The following is a 20,585-nucleotide window of genomic DNA, read 5'->3' as shown; positions in this document are numbered from 1 at the left end:
TTCTTTTCACATTAATTTTGTAATGGTCATAAATTTGTTTTGAAAATACTGCAGAAATTGAAGAATTAAGCTTGCTCATTTTCTTCAAGAAACTTCCTACTTAGCAAGCGGAGTATAGGTGTCCTAAAACCTTTTAAAGCCTTCATTAATTGTCTGACCTAAATTAACTGGCAGATAATTGGAAAATAAATGTTTTACTGAAATCATGTGTTTCAGAAATCTGTTCCATAAATGTCTAAGCAAATTTGAAATGGAAATTTAAATCTTCTATTTTAAATAACTTGTTCCACCAATGTACATGTTTTCTTGTGAATTTTTGTATTATCTGAAACTTGGGCACTGATATTTCTTGTTTTCCCTCTAATTTTGGAAAAAAAACACAAAAGAGGAGTTGGAGGCATACATAAGATGATGTGTGCTTCAAAGTGTCTAAAGGAGTAAAATGCTGAAGTTGCATTCAGGCATTGAAGTGCCATTCATCTTTATTTTGAAAACTTAGGTCTGTAACATATTTGCAAGCTAAGATACGCATGTATTGAATTTCCATCTGTGTTCCTGTGAATCCAGTTAGGGCATTGATTGCTGGAGGTGTTGCTTCGGTCATTGAATTTCTGCTGTGCCTTTGTCTGTTTTGCRTGGGTTAGTGTTGTGACTTGAGAAGTTACCTGTCCTTTATTGGTTTCTCTGTGAGCCTCATGTTACATCACATATTTTAATTATGATTCCTAGCCAAGAAAAAAGAAAATTGCGAAGTACTTGACAATTCTCGTGCTGAATTACTTTTCTAAGAACTGAATGATTTCTGAGAGAAGATGTTTTTTCTATTGTTTGAGGAAAAGTGTTTGTCCTTCTGTTTTGACAGCCTGTAGCTGTTCTGGTGGAGAATCTTAAAGACTAGGACTGCAGCACTGACTGTAAGGAAGAAATTGTTTTTCTTCTCAGCTCATTCAGTCATTAGTGGTTCAGCTCCGTTTAATAGCTAGAATCAAACGTCACCTCCAAGTTTGGAAAGCTGATGCCTTATTTGGTTTAAAGTTAAAGCCCATTTTGGCACTGAAAGCTGAATAAACTCATTCCGGAGGAGTAATTTGGAATGGAGTTAGCAAGGCTTTGTGCCAGGGTAGCAGATAAGCCCACTAAGCTTCATAAATTAACATGCTGACACTTTTTTTTTTCTTTTTACATAACATAATGTGCCTGTTAAACTATTTTCTGATGTGCTTGCTATTCAGCATTACCTGAATGAATAATAGACAGAAATTGTTAGATTTAAGAAATCTCTTTTATAATAGAGCTAGGTACATTCAGGAAAAGAGTTAAAATACTTCGCTAGGAGTGTAATGACATTTGTATTCAAGAACTGTAACATAACTCTTCAGACACCTAGCACTGTCTCTAATAAAAATGAAGTCTCATTTTATATTTCTAAAATGATTATTTCTTCATTTAATCTATGATCCTATTATATGTTTAGCTAACACATCATCATTTTACCTTTTTTTGTTATGTGGTAGCTCTAACTGCCTGACTTTTTCCAGAGGAAAGCTTGTTGTGATTATTAAAGGGGTGGTGAAGAGGTCTGGGGGAATCAAGAGGTTGGTTTTTGTGTTTGAGGCTTCTTACTTCCTGTTCCTTCCAAACCATAATGTTCGGTTTTCTCTCCAAACTRTAGTGCTCTGATTAATAAAATGGTTCTCTTAGCCGTTACTAGAAACCTGTCCTTCTTTGAGCTAGTGGTAAAATTTTCATCAGCTTTCAAGAAGCTTGGGAGCCTGTGTGTGCATGTCTCTTTTCCAGTGGAAACACCATGTTTTTCCCTTTCTTATAGTTTATTTTTGATAGTAAAAGTTTGTGTCTGGAAAAGGTTCGAATTAAAGTGTTAAGGAAAGAACAGTAATTTTGTTAAACAAGAAAATATTCATGCTTGTACAATTGTGACTGATACTTTACTCCTGGTCTAAGCTCTAGCCTTTCTCTAGATGATCTTTGAGTCAGTTCTTGTTCTTTTTCTTGTCTATGATTTCAGAAGTAGGATAATACTTCTACTCTATCAAGGATGTCCTCCACTGTAAATAACAGGTGATAAAAGTCTATAGATGCTGTTAGTTACAATGTACCATTTGTGGAAGATGGAAGGAAATAGCAGGTGAAGCTGCCCTAGGTGTCTGAGGCTCCTAATTTCTTCTGATATTTCTCCTGGCTTTCATTTTAATTGGTTCTTTTTAGCTTTTTGCCTTTACTTTGAGCTGCCAAAAGAGTTTGCTTTGATAGGGCCTTTCACGTTTACCAGAGCAGAGCAAAGTCCTTATATACAACTGTACTCCAAGAGCAAGAGTGCTGTATCCCTTGTATGTCCTTTGGGTTTGCTTTAGGTATTTGGAGGCAATAGGAGATACTAGGGATTTCAGTGGAAATTAAAATTTCAGAGTATGGTCCACAGTGGCTTTATCTGTACCACTGAATTTGATAGGATTTTTTCCATTGGCTGCTCTGTGTGTGCTAGTGCATGTTTGTATGTATGACAGAGAGGTATCTTTGTTAATGGAGATCTGCTATGGTTTTGTACTAGTCTAATGACTCGAAACCTACAGCTGGGAAGCTTAGAAATTAAAAACAGTTTATTTTGCATTAAGCCTGGAGGAGTACTTGTCCTTTTCTAAGTGTGGAGCAGTCCAGGCTTTTTCCAAGGCACATGTCAAACTTTTAGATTTATATCTTGATCTAGTTTGTAGTCTCACATGAGATGACACTTCATACACAAACGATGAGATCACATGTAAGGCCAGATTCATTTGTGGTCCACAGTGCCAAATCTTCTGAATATTTTTCTTTAAGAAACAGACATCAGAATTGTTTTTTAATATGCAATTGTCATTTCAAGTTCCGTAAACTGCTGAATGTATTCAGTATCTATATTTCTTTCACCTTGTGGCTTGGGTTTAACATTTTAACAGCAGTTGCTATGGAAGAGTTATCYGTGTTTATTGGGTTGTAACAAACAGCGACAGCTGAAAGACAAATATGGTATTCTGTTTTAAGTATAAGGATGGGATGTGAGATCAGCAGCTTTAGAATGTAACTAGCCACAAAGCTGCATCTCTGAAAGTTCTGAAGTGCACTGAAGTTACTCAGACTTAACACTTGTGTTTAGCTTATACTTAAAGTTTCTTCATTGTAATTTTGATTTCTGTTAAAGGGATACTATCACTTGTCCATATCCGTGAATTAGTTTTCTTAACAGCAAAAGAAAATGCTGAATGAAAGTAAGTAATTATGCATTTCACACCTTGCTCTTATTGGATTTGTTTGCGTTTGTTCAATGAATGTAAGGGTAAGTGCATAGCCTTAAGACATGCAAAAATATTGGGTGCATCTTGAGGAAGAATATAACCACAATAAGGCAAAACCAGCAGAAACGTAACTATGGTAAACTTTTCAGTTTTATCAACATCTGGTTACTGTATCCCGAACAGTTCGTGTGAAAACTGTAGGACACACATATGTACACACACATAAACTTGAAACTAGTATTTTTGCATCTGCAATTGGTGTATTCCAGTATAAAGGGAATTTACCTTTACGTATGTAATGTCAGTATGAGTTAATATTATTCATTCATACTGTATTTGCAAACTTTAACTTCTGAAGTTTTCTAGTACTGTAGAAATCCAGGCCAGAATTTGAGGATAATCCCTCCACAAAGGTTTTCAAAGGAAATCATTTCTCTGCCATATGAAGACAGATAAATAATTGTATGTGCAGCTAGTGCTTTGAAACRTGAGGAAACCTCCTCTGACAGAAATCTTTGTAGAAATAAAGATTTGGAAACTGTCTTGGTTGCAATCCTAGCCATAAAACAGCAAATGAATGACAAAACCCCCAACCAAAAACACGCACATAAATGCCCAGTCTCCTGAAGGCTGAGCTTTTCTCTAGCCTGTCAATAGCATTTTAGCAATTACAGTAGTATTACACTTTCCAGAACTTAAAAATAACTTGCTGAAGTCTCTTCACATGAGAGAATGTCAAGATGCTTAAAGTCAGGACCTTCTAACCAATACTGATCATGTGCTGTGGAAGCTGTTATTCAGCATACACGGCATGGCTGGATGCAGCAGGCACRTTGCATCTTTGGAAACTTCTGGAATTTCAGTAATGAAAGCAATGACCAAGATGTCGCAGGTATGCTTTTAATAACCGTCCGGATAATGTGGCGCAAGAGCCAGGCTCTAAGACCCTGAACAGGCTACCACAGAATTATGTTGTAAAGATCACTGCCACTGGAACGACAGTAAAGAAAGGCACTGTGATCCACAGGGTCAGTACGAGGCGCGTGCAGGTGATGCAAAGGTAGGTTTGCCTCAGAGCTGCTACTTTCTCCTTTCTCTCTCGTGCTTCCGTAGCTCGCTGCCTTTCCCTTGATGATAATCTTGCCCCTGGAGTCAACAGGAAGGAGCAGAGTGGTGAGCAGGAAGAAAAGGTAGCTAAGGCTACCTTGAGGAGCGGCAGTGAGAGGTCCATGGAGCCTGGAGAATTTAAGGAATGGCTTGAYTTCTCTATGCAGCCACCTACTCTAAAAGTTCAAATCTTCCCCTGTTGATCTTACTCCTCCTAACTTGATCTGATTTAACAGTTGCCTTTCTAAGGGTTTTCTGGGGAGTTGTCATTAGAGGAAGAAGTAGGTGTATGTAGTGAAGGAAGAATGTGGTTCAAAAGACTGCCTCCATTAAGTAGGCCAAGTACCCTGTTTCCAGGGCCTGAAAGTGTTCTCCTTGGTCTTGACTGCTTCTATTTCCAGCATGACCTTTCTCCCCAGGAATCGCCTTACCTCCAGTTACGATTTTTGTGTGGTTTTGGAAGACTTTAAAGGGGCAAATGTTTGAGAAATACTTGTTATCTGAGGTACAGGATGTACATGTGAAAATACATCTGTAAGTGACACAATTTAGTTTAATCTAGTAGTTTTTATTTGTGTTTAATTGGTAGCTAAAACCTTAAAGTAGGGAGTCCTCTTAAGTGTTGTACAAATAGGCAGCAGGGAGTTGATCCCTGCTGTGCACTGTTAACCATGTGATAAAATAGGTAAACAACGGAGAAGAGGTTTGCAGAAGACCAAGAGGGCTTGGGTACCAAGCAGTAGTTTCAGGGTGTTACCATGTATCAAAATGATGTCTGCTGCTGAGAGGGTTTTTGTTTGTTTGTTTTTTGTAACAGCTTAAATACCAGCTCTTTTGTAACTTAAAACCACATCAGACATAGTTATCTGGCGCTGATGTAGGAATGGGCCATTTTTTTTTCCTCTGGCCACTGGTTCTTTAGAGCTCCCTATGRCTTAAGCAGCAGCTGCAGAAATCTTGTACCCCTCTAGTAATCTGCTTTACTTGCTTCAGAACATAGGTACAGCTTGGTGACTAGCAGATATTTTTCWTGTCCTAGATATTTTCCTATGCTTTTGGTGGGATATGACTTTCATACTGGCCACTTCAAATTGTGTGCAGTGTTGTTTTCTGCCTCACACCTCTCAGTTCGCTGCAGTAGCAAACGAAGAGAGGCTGTAAATAGTTTATAGAGCTGTTTGGATAAAAGGTGCTGTATAAATACTGCTTTCTGCTACCTCGGACATTGGCCACTTTAAATTATTCTCTTGTGTGGTCTAAGGAGGGAGGGGCTGATTCTCACCTGTTCAAATACTTCCAAAGCTACATATAAAAAGTACCTATGTATAACAGATGAATCAGCGATAGTGTAAGAAAAGCCTTTAGCAGGTCTGGAGCCAGCCAGTATTTGTACATGTTTCACATTACAGCTCAGAGTGTAAACCCTAGAGCACTGCACTGCAGCAGGGGAAGCATGAGTTGGGTCATGGCATGCCTTGGGTTTATGTGGCAAATCACAGCGATGGGCGCAGTGTGATGACCTACTTAGAATGACACGTTCTGTTACTGCAGTGTTTCCCATCTGCAGTGCTGTTTTCAGCTGAATGTTTAACTCGGTATCAGGGAAAAATTTTGATGCAAGTGGCTGAAGGTTTGATAATTCTTTTGATGCTTAAGACAGTTAATTTCTTTGGGTCTTCAGTGTCACTTCTAAAAAGCGTTGTAATACATTAAAATGAAATGGAGGTATTTTAAAAGAGCCAAGAAAGTGGCAAAGGTCCAGATCTTTCAAGATATTTAAATAGCAAATTACTATTAAAGTGAGTTTGGGGGTAGAGGTAGTCATGTAAAGTGGACCTGGGTGAATACAGGACTGCCTCTTGTGAAGGGGAACAGTGGCTTGCAACAGAGAAGTTTATCATCTCCTTTATCCTCCTTTTCTTGGTAGAGTTAAGGAGAGAGATCAGGAGTCACTGTATGTAAGTGTCTGGTAATTCTTCACTGGCAAAAATGGAAATAATTACATTATTCTTGGRATATTTATTGAAATGTGTTTTACTATCTTCTCTGATGGATGGAAAATGTAGGAGGATTACTTTATTATCCATTTTATATGGGTGATGRAATAATGGCTTCAAATTCTGTTACTTTTGTTGGCAGTGAGAAACATAAATTGTTGAGATCTGTGTATCTGTACCAAAGATAAACCTAGCAACGCATTTCTTGTTGTCAGTCAACAGTCCCCCCCCCTCCATGTGTCACTAGTGATGTAATGTCATTCTGTTCAAGTGGAAACCTCTATCTGTAGTTAGATGTGACATAACTTACTTACTTAAAGGCTGCTCAGAAAATTGCAATGGGATATTTGTTATAGGCATTAAGGCTATATATACCTTCTACTTTCTGGTAATAATAATTATATATTGTTAATATAATCTGCTCTCTATGCAAATTGAGCTTCACTCCATCTCTGACTCTTGAATAAACATAAGAAGTAAGTTAAATATAMTATTAGATGGTGTAATTTTGTAATTTTATATATGGAATCACATAGATGCAAATGAGATAGGAGCTGGTAGTTTTGGGTGCAGAGCTGCTGAAGAATGGAGCTGTGCAGTATAACCAACAACCAGTATTAGGCTAAAAGTTGTACCTGCAGGGTTATTATTTAGGCTCTTCCCTGGTTTCATCACTACATATTAGTTTAGAAACTTTCATTTTTTCTGTTTTGGAGGTGACACAAGATATGTGAATAAGAGAGTATGTCTTGTGTGGCCTAAATWGTATCTGTCTGACTCAGGATAGTGCAAGCAAGAATTCATTCATTCTTTTGGTTCCCTTTCAATGGATTTCCACTGTATTCTCAGTGGCTATGTAGAAGAATATTTGTGATTTGCTAATGAGTGATTCCAGAATATTGATGAGAATAATAGTTACTGTGGGGTAATTTTAGCTATGATATTAAAAACCTTCCTGGATATGTTTCTGGCTAATAAGGGAGAAGATAAAACTCTAATGGCAGTTTTTCCCTTGAGTCAAACAAGTGGTATAATGCTGATTACTTGTATAGTTGTAACGCTGCTGCCTTAAGTATTTCCCCCGCTTTCTGCATATGGGTGATGCATCAATGTCTGCATTTTGGTCTGACAACTTCCCTACTCTGTAAATGGGTGGATTCAGGTTGTGGCCTGACTGCTGTGTACTGCATGGAGCAAGGGTCTGTGCTGCATAGTGGGAACATTTAAACTGTTTGAGTTTTGCCTGCACAGTGCAAACTAGACATTCAGTTGCTTCAATGCTTCTCTTTTGTGTACTTCCCCCCCCCCCAACTAACACAGAAATACTATTACAAAYACAATCCTTGAGGAAAATTCTGGCCCTATTGAACTCAACAGGGCTTGCTGTTACTTGGAGCAAGGCCAGGGTTTCACCATGTAACTAACTATAAATGTTTTAAGAGAATATACTTAAGTAATGACCCACAGTTCTTCTAGAACTACTTACTTCGTAATTTCTGCTTCACATTAGCTTGTGCATTGCTTTTTCAAATGTACAGGAAGCACCTTATGTTCTTGTTAGGCTTCTGTACATCAGCATTTAAAGGCAGCTATCAAATACCAGGCATTACAGAATAGCATGACAACATACTTTGCTTCAGTGCTGGCGACAGAATGTTAAAACTGCTGGGGTGACCCTTTGCTCAGGTCAGAATATATCACTACACTGAAATGTAGCTCAGGCTTTTTTAGTGGGACTACACTGAGCAGTTGTGCTTCCTGCCTTTATTAATATTAGGCTAGCCTTTACAGAAAAAGACTGTATTAAAGCACGATACTTCCTACTTCTTACAGTTCTTACAAAAGTATGTATTACAAAGCTGTACTTCAGTGAAGTCCCAGCTATGTTTAGCACACTGGATTGTACAACAGCAAGGACAAACTACACAACATCTGCTTGTTTCATCCAGTGGTCCTTTCACCTAGGTTATAAGGCTATAAAAAGAGATGCAGATGGTAGGTTTAAACTAACTTAGCATGAGAAGGGCACGTTTACCTGAAAGAGACTATTACTGATTAAGTAGGGCCATGCCAGATTGAAAGCACTTCCAGTAGGGACACGTTTATACTGCCAAAGGAGTGCATTTGGTGGAGTTTTAACAGCCATTCCTGTTGTTTACATTGTCTATACAAAGGTCATACTCCATCTAGCTGTATTTTTTCTAGGAGTGTCAGTTTTCTGTTTTTCAGCACAGCTATAGTAAAGATAAAAAACTGAGTGTAGATTGGACTCAAAAAGAATAGGTGATTCATGATAAAATGCAGCTTACTGGCACTATTCAGTAGTAAAAGGTATAGCACTTACAGTTTTTGGCAGGAAACACCCTGGCAATGGAGACCAGCCTGACTTGGAGGAGCAAGGGACTAAAGAGCACATGAAACACTGATAAAAACTATTACTGGGGGGCAAGGCTTGCTTCATCTTCTTTTTTTTTTTTTTTCCCTAAATCTTACTCCTGTGCTGTCACTTTACCACAGAATTCTTGTTTTGCTTTTGTTAAATCAAAGAAAAGGATTAGTGTGTGGGAACCTTTGATGGGTTTCACAGCTATCTGTTTTACCTTTGTGCTTCTGGAATGTAGGGTAGTTCTGGCAACAGAAAAATCATCTTGTATTAGCACTGTCACTGGAGGAAATCCAAAATGTTGCTTTTGGATGCAAGTTTTTTCAGGATGACATTGAAGTGGACCTGTTGAGTGCTGCACACGGCTGTTGAGCAAAGGCAATGCTGATTGCCCATTTACATAACCTGTATGTTTAGTGGTGGAAAAAAAATCTCTATACAAGGAAAAACTGAGTATTTGCATTTAAGCCACTTAGTGTCAAAAATTCCATTATATAATAGAAATGATGGGGGGAAACGGTTGTGTACTCCAAGCAAAATTTATTAGAAGTCTATTCAAGGAAGAAAAAAACCAAAAAACAAAATACCACAGAGACCTTTTGCTTGTAAGAATTCAAAGTCAGTTACCTGAAAGACAGGTATGAAAAACTTGTATATCTTTTTTAAAATCAGATACAGAGTAGAAACAGTACTTTTTAAGTATCACAGGCAACAGATATTTAAGTAAGTCTTCAATCATAAATGGCATCAAAGATAGGTATTAATCTCACAGCTGCATGCAGATCTAATTTAAAATTGAAAGCCTTTGAAATATAAAGCTTTTGCCATGAAATCTGCAATAATAAAGGTATGCTGCACAAAGATGTTTCTTTACCTTTGTCTTAATGACATTTCTGAGTAATAAAGACATATGTACATTTAGATTTGGCTGGTAAACCATATTTTAATTAATAAAATTCTGCATAAAATGCTATTTTACAGAATTGCACTATCCAGATGTTCTTGTTGTAAGTGGGGCAAGTAAAGAAAAATGCATTGAAATGTTCTGTATGTGGAAAAGGRCAAAGATCAAATAAGGAACTTTTTTTTTAAAATCAACAACAAAATGGCTCTGTACAAAAAAAAGAAAAAAAAAGCAAACGTATGTACAAAATACTACAGAGACTAAAATACATTTTGATAATTTCAATCCTTTACCCAGGAGAAATACAGTAAAAGCTTTTGCCATCTATAAGGTGCTGAAGAAACCAAATCCGAAGCTTTTTGTATAAAGCCATAGTCATTATTATCTTGTGCCTTAATTTCATATATTATTTATGTTTACCTTTTGTTTAAACAAAGTGTATGTTTTCAAATACTTGTTTCATTCAGGAAAAAAAAAAACCCTAAAATCAGTTTCAATATTTGTGACTTCATTTTCTGTACTAAATTCCTAAAAAGAACATGTAACTCAGGTTTTGTTAACATACATATGTAGTGAAATAAAATCAGTACATGATACTTGTGAATATTTTTCAGGTGGCTATGTTAGAAAACTTTGCACTAACACTGTTTACATCCTGCTTAAAATTCATGTGATACGTACAAACACTAAACTCGCATTTCATGTTGCTGACTATTACAACATTTTGATTACAACCATTTAAAGTCAGACATCAGTAGCAGGTTATTATTGTCTATGCTTATATCATTGTCTGTCTCTTCATTAAATCCTGTTTACCAAGGTCTCATGCCTCTTGCACGTTTTTATCTTTTAACAAAAAAAACAAACAAACAAACAAAAAAAAACCTATAGCTTTTTTGGGAAAAAAATGGTTTAGCCAATACCATTGCACCCATTCAGAACGCTTTTAAGTTCCCCTGTTTTTTCACTATGCTTGCTTGAGATTTTACAATYGCTGTGCATATGTTACAACATACAAGTGCAGGCAAAAAATCTGTATTATAATTTTTCATACATTGTAAACCAGTACAATAGGCAAACCTGTGATACAGCAAAGTGAAAGCAACATATGCTGCCAAGCTAGAAAGAATTTAGAAACCCAAACAATTTTTTTAATAGCAAACAGCAACTTCCCCTCTGTAATATGTGCCTGTTGAAAATATATGTTTTTTTCCATAGCACTTCGTGATAGTACCACTAATGCTCAAAACAGGAACAGCCCACCCCGATCCCCCATGGCAATTCACCTGTGTACCTGTCATCAGGCTTTTTCTATTCTTGTGTCTCAAAAAAAACAATGAGTACTTAAATGTTGAAACGATTCGATTCTTCTTGTTTCAGAAAAGTTTAGCGTAGCTGTAGTCGTTGCTGTAATACTGCTTGAAGGTTTGGTGCATGGGATGGGATGAGGATGAACTAGATGGCCTCTATTTGACTGCAAGCAAGAAACAGAAGGCCTGTGTAGCATGTTTTCTAGCAGCTTTATGCAGATGTGTTGCAAAGATGCAGCATAAATAAGTAGGAAAAAAAATTCACAGCCTCTTGACATAGTTTCCAGGGAAAGTACCAAAGAATTTGGTTCTTCTTGAGGTTCCTGAAATTAGAAGCAATAGATGAAAGATGGGAAACAACAGGAAATCACTAAGCAAGTGGCCTTTTTTTTTTTTTTTTAGTATTTTGCAGATGATAGAAATATTTACTGTTCTTTCTTTACAATACAGCTCAGTTATTTTGAATTTCATTTGAGAGTTGTGAATTTTAATAAGTTACAACTGCAGGAAGGGAAAAAAAATAGAAGAGGCATATCTGATTAAGTTGTTCAGCCTGATTAAAATTTGTGTTAAATCTAATATGCTGAAATTTCAACTTGGTACATGAAAAGCATTCAACTTAAACCTGTCAGCTGTAGATGAATAATGTGGATTTTGGAACTGCCAAGGACTAGTAAGATGATAAAGTTAGCCAGAGTGGGTATAAAAGTTTATGGAATGATTGAGTCTCTCTTTTCTAGGCCTATTTATGAAACCTGTATTTRTTCAGAAATACTTGGTTCTCAAAAGTAGTCAAAACTGTAGAGATATTCATGTGAGTTTTACATCATCAGGTCTTAATGAAGAGAGAATAATGCATAATTCATTTTGTGTCCCATTAGATTGACAACAGTGCTGTTCAACAAACTGGAGGCACATGCCAATTTGTGGCCATCAATTCCAAAGTACCCACTAATTTCAGTGGATTTTGGTCGAGATTTTTCCTCATAAAGCTAGGTTCAGGTTTATTATATTGACCACCAAAATTTAATTTGGTTATAAGATACCAAACAAACTTTTAGAATAGCAAAGGTCATGAATAAAACATAAATGAAAAAGCAACCAAATTAAAACATACCCACAAACCATCCATCATCACATTTTTCCATCACATCAATGACATCTCCCTCTCTGAGCTCCAATTCATCTTCATTCCTAGGAGTATAGTTATATAGAGCCTGAAACCTTAAATAGGACAAATGATGCATTTTAAAAAAAGTAAAAGTTATTTATTTTTCTGCTTCTGAAGTAGTATAGCTGGTTCAGACATTAAGTGATACTTACAAATATTTGGGGAAAAGGGTTTATTTTGCCTGGTGGAAGACTTCAGGGCTAGGTCTGTTCTGTAGCAAGTGTCCTGCTTTATCTGAAAGGTAACTCATCAGACACGAAGGGCTGGGGACTCAAGGCAAGCCTGATTGCTCCTCAACTGGTTCATTTGTTAAATCAGCTGGTTAAAACACAGAATTCTAGTATTTTGAAAAAAAGCATTATTTTATAGTTGAGTCACTGGGAACATAAGGACTTCTAGAAGGGAGGCTGTAAACRGGCTAGCCTCTTAACTCCCATCGCCACCACCTAGCCGTCAGGACTCTGCCTTTAAGAGTCAGGAAGCCGAGCCTGCAGTCCAGGCGGTCTGTCACATGGCCCCGCACCATGCCACACCGGATAAACGGATAAACGGGGCCTAGGGTCGCTCCGAATGCATGGAGGAGGGTGCGGAGGAGMGGAGAGTAATTGCTACTTGCAAACCCACAGCTGAAACCAGGGCAGTTTTCTTAAGCCATCCTTTTACACTGTACCAAGAGGCCAGAAACTGTTTGGAGAACCCTAGCTCAAATCTGACAGGGAACTGCCCCCTGCCTGGGTACTGGGAAGGGGCATCTTTCGAGTTTATTCCCCTCCACAGGCAGGCTTCCCTAGTGCTGTCACCTTACTGGCAGGACCTCTTTTGCTAATCCTATAGTTTTTTTTCTTCTTCTTTTTTTTTTTTTCCTGTTTTTATTCTTCTCTGGGAACAGGACAAAATGTGAGCCATCTACCTACAGGTCTGAAATAGATGACCATCTTCCAAATGGTTTCTGTCCAAAAGGAAGGGGAGTTGTTGGAGACAGTAAAAAAAATGTCGAAAGGGAGAAAAATTTCTGGGAAGAAAATCCTAGAATCTCCCTCTGGGGTAGAAAAAGGGAAAAGAGACGAACTGACCCGGTGGAAGGAGCAAGATACTGTTCCCAAAGTTGATGTGTAKCTCCTCACAATCAAAAACCACAAGCAAGGAAAAGTTAGTTTATGACTTCATATCTCTTGGATATAAAAGCCTATGTGTCTGCCTCGAGTGTGCCTGACTGTCATAGCAGTCTCAGAGCTGGACAGGTAATAAAACAGATGATTAAAATGGGAGAAGTGGTTAGACAAAAAGCATATACAAAAAGTATGTGCAGTCTCTTCAGAAGAGGGATGCTAAAATGGAGACGAATGAGTAGTTGCTACACATGTTGGAAAGGATAAAATACCTGAGACTGCATCTGCTAACAGGAGTTGAGAGCAAGGTTAGAGAGCAGAACTCGTTTAATTCTTTAACACCCACCCCAAAACCAAAACAGAACAGACTAAAACCCACAGCGAAACCCTGAGTGAGTGAGAGGCTTCAGTCGGGTGACGTGAGGGTGGAAACACAGGCAGTATTCACAAAGTTGTTTCCCTTTCCTGCTCCTCCCACGGAAGATTGAAGAAGGGATGCGAGGTGGATAAATGGAAAGGGGTATGAGACTACCAAAGTTGTTATCTTTCATTTTGTGTCAAGTTTTAGTAGAGTTTCTTGGAAATGAAAGAATGGCAGTAAGCGCTTAATATGAGGAGCTGAGTGTGCTTGGCAAACAGCCCCCGGGGAAAGCGCATGGTTCTCTGCAAAAGCTCGTGGGCTCCGCAAAGGCAGAACGTGTCGGCTCTTCCGAGTGCCTCTGCCTCCGCTGCGACTGTGTGCACATAAAGGGGCATGGCACAACTGTATAATTTTTACAAAGGAAATAATTGTCATTTCAAAATACTGAACAAATCATCATCATGATGTTCATTTTTCCCCCTTAACRTTTCAGCGACTTTAAAACTTAATATTACTTTTCTGTTCTCCTAATAAAAGTAAAATAACTAAAAAAAAAAAAAAACTCTGATTTTTGATCAAATATGTTGGTACAGAAGATTTTAATCAGCTCTATATCATTCAGGTGAAGTTTCCATTGGTTTAAATGGGAATTTTCTTTATGTAACAAATTCCTGCTTCTGAAAGTCCCATTGGAAACTTCTATATTCAGACTTGTGCTAGGCTTAATGTAATGATGATCCTCTTAAATAAATATAYTTATTTTTCACATTGCTGAGTTGGAGAAACAAAAGACTGTTTGAAGGAAAAAAAATATTTTAACTCGAGTTCTCATAAGTGGCAGTTATCTCCCCAAATCTGAGAAGTCTGATATTTTTACTTCAGATTTCATTCAAATACTTTGGATCACGTTAACAAAATAGAGCAGGACTCAGTAATTTAACCAATTACCTTTGGTAATTTACCTAGCAGGAGTCAGAACAATTTGTGCAAAAAATAAAAGGCAATAACTTTTTCTGTCATGCTTATCATAATTCAAGAAAGGCAAGAGATATGATGATATAATTCAGAACTAATTAAATAAACTACAGGAGCTGTAGATGTAATGTGCATGAACTAGTTACTCAAGTACAATAATGAGAAGTTCCTAATTAGCACTGTTTTTACTTTAGAAATCTAATTCTAGTTATTTCAATCATCTAATACATTTTAATGTTTCCTTTTCTAGTCACTTCATTCTCTCTGCGGTAATTTTAGAATTTCTTAAATGTGAAAGATTCTAGTGCCATTTGCAATATTGACCAACCAAAGAATTGTTGGCAATTTAAATACATTTCACTCTGAGGCTAGTTCAAGGATGGCTACGGGTTTTACTAATCAGTGAATCAGTGAAGCAGAACCTGAGTACAAGACTTTAAAAAAAAATWAAAAAAAATCTTGCACTGTTTTGTTTGTGAAAATATAACTTAGGATCTAGGTTCTTCTCTAGATTTTGGAAAGGCTTCTATGTATCTAATTTTGCAACATTATCCATTTAATTTTTTCTGTTAACATCCAAAACTGTTTCTGAATAATTTGTATTAAGTCAGTGAAGAAGATGAGTAGAATTAATATTAAATCTTTAACTGGCATTCTACTGAGGAGATTAAAAAGTCACACTTTATTTTTACATATACTACAACTAAGGCGTTATCCTCTGGGACCTTCTTGGATATCCTTCGACATCATGCAGTTATCTGTAATTCTCTGAAATCTCTGCATAATTGTACTTGGCAGATTAACAAATTATTTGAAGATGTAATGGCTATTGGCCTAAATAATGGCCTAAATGTTAGGTTTTTGGTTTAGTAGACAAGAAGTATACTTACGGTTCCCCCCCAGTGTGTATGTTTTCATGAGCAAACACAGGGCGCTGTGGCTGAAATGAAATGATTTGAAATGTAATAAAGATATATAGTCTGAATTTCAAATAGCTGGATAGTGGCATGACACATAGTCCCTTTAGAGTTCATATCCTATGTTGTGTAAAACCAATAACCTTCCCCTGGCCCCCTTCCCCCAATAAATCTCACAAATTTGTAAGAGACAAGACAAGCAACAGAACTTTTGCAAGTTAAAGATATGATTTTGGGGGAGTATAATGAAAACTAAAACAAAATTGAATTTAATCTATTTGTAGTGTAGTAGAACTCAGAATAGCCCCTACTGCCTCTTCACTAACACTGAAACAGAAATAGCATTAGAGAAATCAAATGGAACTGAAGACCATTATTATACATTCCTTAGGTGAAGTATATTTTTAGCTAAGCAGAAATAAAACATCCTATACTTAATGGCAGAGTTTGGTATATCCATAGACAAACAACATCCCAATTTACATTACACACAGACAGTACTAACTTGGCAGAYGTATCATGCTATGCTGTAATTAAAACTGTTTGACTTGAAGGGGGAGCACAAAGTCATGCAGGCTGTTGGGAGGCAAAGAGAAGAAAATTTTTGAAAGAACACATGTAATTGTGTGAAAATAACAATTAACACTTTTACTTAAGAGGAAAAAGTTGTATGTATTTCCAGTGCAAAGTCTGATGAAAAGAATTCTTTTCATTCATAATTGAGCATCACCACTAATACCTAATAAAACTGGAAATGACAAAAATGAAAAATGTTAACATCCTGGGAAGACTCTATCCTCTTTAGAAAACCATTGACTTATATCTATTAGAATTTGGCTCAGACCAGAAATAGTGGCAGAGCAGCTGCTCGGAAGAGCTATTGATGTGAGTGGTGATTATATTCTTTGTTGACTGAGGATGCCCTACCATCACGCTGAAGAGTRGCATACAAGCAGCTGACACAAGTCTGAGAACTGCATCTGCTTTGGCAATGTGGATATCAAACATACCTCATACCACTTCTTTTTCTTTCATGAACTAAGAACTGCAACCCGATGTTCATGCCATGGAACTTATCTTACTGCTCCACGCTTTTGTTTTTCCTGGGTTTGACGATTCCAATAAATTTTTCTTCAGTTTACTTTCAAAGATGATGCAGTCTTCTATGAGAGAAGGCCTTGGTAACTAACCCATGGCCTGATGGTGTAAGTTGAATATTAAAATGCACTATTTTTTTTCCTAACATTTCCAGATGAGGTAGTTAAATTTCTCTTCATGATATTTGTACGTAGGAAGGCGGACAACACTGAATATGCTCAATATTCACTGAATATGGTGAATATTCATATTAATGAGAGCTAGATGGGAAAGATGWTTTGAAAGTCCTTMARGTTGCTGTGGTATTKTGTTTTGTTTTTTGTTTTTGTTTTTTACTTTCAAATATCTTCTCTCCCCCCACTTAACTCTGCTCGACTTGTATACAATAAAGATGGATAGTTTTACTGTGGAATCCGATAATAAAGATTGAAGATCAGACATTTCAGGTCCCAGGAAACATCCTTCAACAGYTGGCTTGTCAAGTAAGAACAAAATGTTTCACTGGGCAGATTGCTTGGTATTTGGATTCAAATCTGACCTTATTTGCTGCTAATATATCATCAGGTCTGTACCTGTGCTAATGCCAAAGATAGTCAGAGATAAAAGAGAACTCAACTGAGGCTAAGGATTTTCTTGCAGACAGTGAAAGTCAGCGTCCTAAACAGTATTACAAATGATATAATGCTTAGAACATTTACCACRTTGAGAAGAAAGACGGAAGGTCAATAGTATCTTTTTCTGCATATGCTTCAATAATTTAAATGTAAAATGTTTTATTCAACAATTTAAATACAAAATGCTACTTAACTACTGTTGTTAGCAGTGAAAAGATTATAGGAGATCAAAGTGAGTGAAGATTTTCAGCTTTATATTGTAGCTACAGAGAAAAATGGCAGAGTTAGAATCTGGGAGATCTAGRGTGGAGTTGCCTGTGCTATGGCTAAATAGGGGGACCTTGGAGCATTSCCTTCTTGCTTGTCTTGATACCACTCCAGTTCATATCAAGAAGCYTCTCCCCATCATCTTTTCCCTCTAAGCTCTCATTCCTATACACAATGGTATTGGCTTGAAAGGGGCTGTTGCAGGTCCTGGCTCAGTGTGCTCAGGAGATAGCATGAAATATATCTCCCTATGGAAGCTCTTGGTGCTTAGGATTTCTAACTTCCAAATACTGCTCAGTTCACTAGACTATCCTAATTTTCAAGGTAAAAATTTTAGGGCCTTATCTCAATAATAATCAAAAATGTATAGTCAAGTATGATCCCAATTGCACAACTGATTTTTTTGCATGATTCTTGTGTGTTCACATATAATAATCTTCTGTATTTCTGAACATTTTGTGTGTTTTGAATTCAAATCATAAATGCACTCAATATGAATCCATATAGTTCCCTTAAAGTATTGGTGGCATATCATTTACTTGAAGTAACGTCTGCTATCCACACAAATTTAAAATAGGGCTTAATTCTCTATTTTATGGATCTTATACCAAGTTGGGTCTTCCTCTGTGATTGTGATGGTATTGATAAATTAATACATGAATCCTGGCCTGCCTGTCGTTGAATTTGTTCAGTGATGGAGCAAATAGTGCCCTGTCATACCTAGTAGCAAACGAAAGCCTGCCAAAAAAATCACAGGACTTTGAAAGTTAGAAAAAACTGCATATTTAAAAAAATCCCTTTAAAAAGGAAGACAACAGTCAGACAATACTCTAAAATCAGCAGTCACTACATGGAAAATAGTTCATCCTGTTATCTGTTTTAAAGGCCAAATGTTAAGAAAGAGATGCAGAAAATAATTTAGTCTTAAAGTGAAAATAAAATATAATGCATAAACTCTCATATAGATTTTAGCATAGTTTGAATAAGTTTTTTGAGCCAAACACATACAAATGCTAAGTATAATCTGAGCTTCAGGCTACGTGGATTTGTCACAGTTTCAGACTGCTATGAAAGGAAAGGCTGAAGAGCATGACAATCTGGAACAGCAATGGTTGGAGGAAAAGGGCAGTATCAAGTGAATACAACACAGATTACCATAGCAACAAAATATTTTGAAAAGCAGGACATGCATTAAAAAAAACAAGAATGTAGCTTCACAAAAGTCTGTGTACATATAATATTTTGACTATTGCATAGTTTTAATAAACTAGAAATACTTTGAAACAAGAGGATCCATTTATATAAAAAAAGGCTAAATCACATGAAGAATTTTGACCTCCTGTGTTTTTCCAGCACTGGAAATACTATGCAATACTGCAGAGATACAATACATTTACAGAATCATAACATAAGTTTTGACACACAAAGACCTGTTGGCTTTACTTAGACGTGGTATGGAAGCACAACAGGAGCAAAACATGGTCTATTGATTGTATTCAGACACTTGGGCAAAAGCAGAATACTGAAAGACTAGACACTGAGCTCTTTTTATATGGAAATGCTGTTATTGCACACTGGGCATACAGTACCATACCCTGTGTGAATAGCTGTGACCTCTGACAGGTGAGCTGCAGGATTTCTTAGTCATCACAGGGCTACGAGGAGGTTTACCCATAACAAATAGCTCTCTCTTTAAATCAGCCTAGAGAAATCATAAAAACTGGGTCAATTGAGAGCTTCAGAATGAAGCACCACAGGATTTTTGCTGCTTCATTCCTATGTGCAAATTGGGCATGCTTTCCTTGATAACAAAAGGCAAGTGTGTTACAGATGCAAATAATGAATAGTGCGATTAGGATATGGCATTTTCATTGTTTTAACTGTATCTTTCTTCCAAGAGTTTGCTGCTCTGGCACATACACTTGCACATTCAAAAGATATTGTTCACTCACAATGCATTTGGGATAAGAACTGCCACTGCAAATATACCCAYTGAAGCAACCCAGTTAATAATACAGAAAGCACAACAGCAAACAGCAGAAAGACCATAGATGTCTTCTTAAAAATATTAATGACAATTGTTGCTGCTCTTGTCTGTTAAAAACACCTTATTTACCTTCTAAATGCAAATTTAAGTACTTGATAGAAAGTATTTTTTAATAACAAAATTTACCAAGATATCAGTATGCATACTTTTAATATGTTTACTTTTAAGAGCTCCCTGAATAACTTCCTTTCACTTGCAGTATCTGAGTCTTGGAAATGTCTCTCATGTTTATCTACTCTAACAATTGTGATAAGATTTTAATAATGACTTCCTGGTACAGCAGTTAGTGGACAACGTGCACAAGCAGAAAAGGATAGGAACTGTCCTTCCTTCTGAAGTCCGGTTTGTAGACTAAGCAGCAAGAATGATGACAGCCAAAAAGATGTTGCAGTGATATTACTAAAACTCTCCATCTTGACATTGTAGTGAGTTTTGACTATGGAATGCAGTAGCATTTGCTCACCTTTGAGAGGAGAAAAAAAATCTTCATCTTATTATGGCGATTTTGTGGAACAAATCTGTTGTCAGTGGGAGAGTCTCTATTAATTTCAGCAATTTTCAGATAGGTAACTCTATGCTCATTAAGCTTATAGAGGAAATTGCTTCCTAGACTTCAGAAATAATCCAGCTTTGAAATGGGTTGAAAAATAGAGAATTAATAGCTAAGTAGAATTGTGTAACAGAAACCCCCAGACCTCTAGTTCTTCTCAGTACTCAGGCTCTAGCATCTGTGTAGATGGCCTCAGCCATGTCCCTTGGTTACTTGTGTGCCTTCCTTTCCACCACACCYAATAAAGAACAGTACACATGACTGCGAGGCTCCTCAGGAACAGAGCTTGTAACTCTCAAAAGAGGCATTGCTTACATTTATTTTCATCTTGGTTACCATGCCTTGCTCAAACAAGGACAAGAACAAAACAGGATCACTTAGAAAGACTTTCAGTGCTTTTTTGCTAGATGAGGAATTTTCTGAATTTTGTTGGTTAGACTTAAGTAAAAGGTACCCATCAAAAGCACTGTACAGCTGCTGAATTA

General features: G+C 37.0%; 1 protein-coding gene across 1 annotated transcript in view; it reads right to left on the bottom strand.

Annotated features, from left to right (window-relative positions):
* Positions 1–9,297: 9,297 nt before the first annotated feature.
* Positions 9,298–20,585, bottom strand: part of SORBS2 (sorbin and SH3 domain containing 2) — a 79,353-nt gene continuing 68,065 nt past the window's right edge. Inside the window, exons 25-28 of the mRNA XM_085311306.1 lie at positions 19,098–19,205; positions 15,498–15,547; positions 12,109–12,215; positions 9,298–11,314 (exon numbers count right to left, since the gene is read on the bottom strand). Of these exons, the coding sequence (XP_085167432.1) occupies positions 11,253–11,314; positions 12,109–12,215; positions 15,498–15,547; positions 19,098–19,205 (327 nt within the window). The 3' untranslated portion in view covers positions 9,298–11,252. The remainder of the gene's footprint in view (positions 11,315–12,108; positions 12,216–15,497; positions 15,548–19,097; positions 19,206–20,585) is intronic.

The sequence above is a fragment of the Rhea americana genome, unplaced genomic scaffold (genome assembly GCF_003343005.1).
Source record: "Rhea americana isolate MKP2758 unplaced genomic scaffold, rheAme1 scaffold_34, whole genome shotgun sequence".
NCBI classification, from domain to species: domain Eukaryota; kingdom Metazoa; phylum Chordata; class Aves; order Rheiformes; family Rheidae; genus Rhea; species Rhea americana.
Note: the sequence above shows the minus strand (reverse complement) of the source record. Positions and strands in the feature narration are given on the sequence as shown.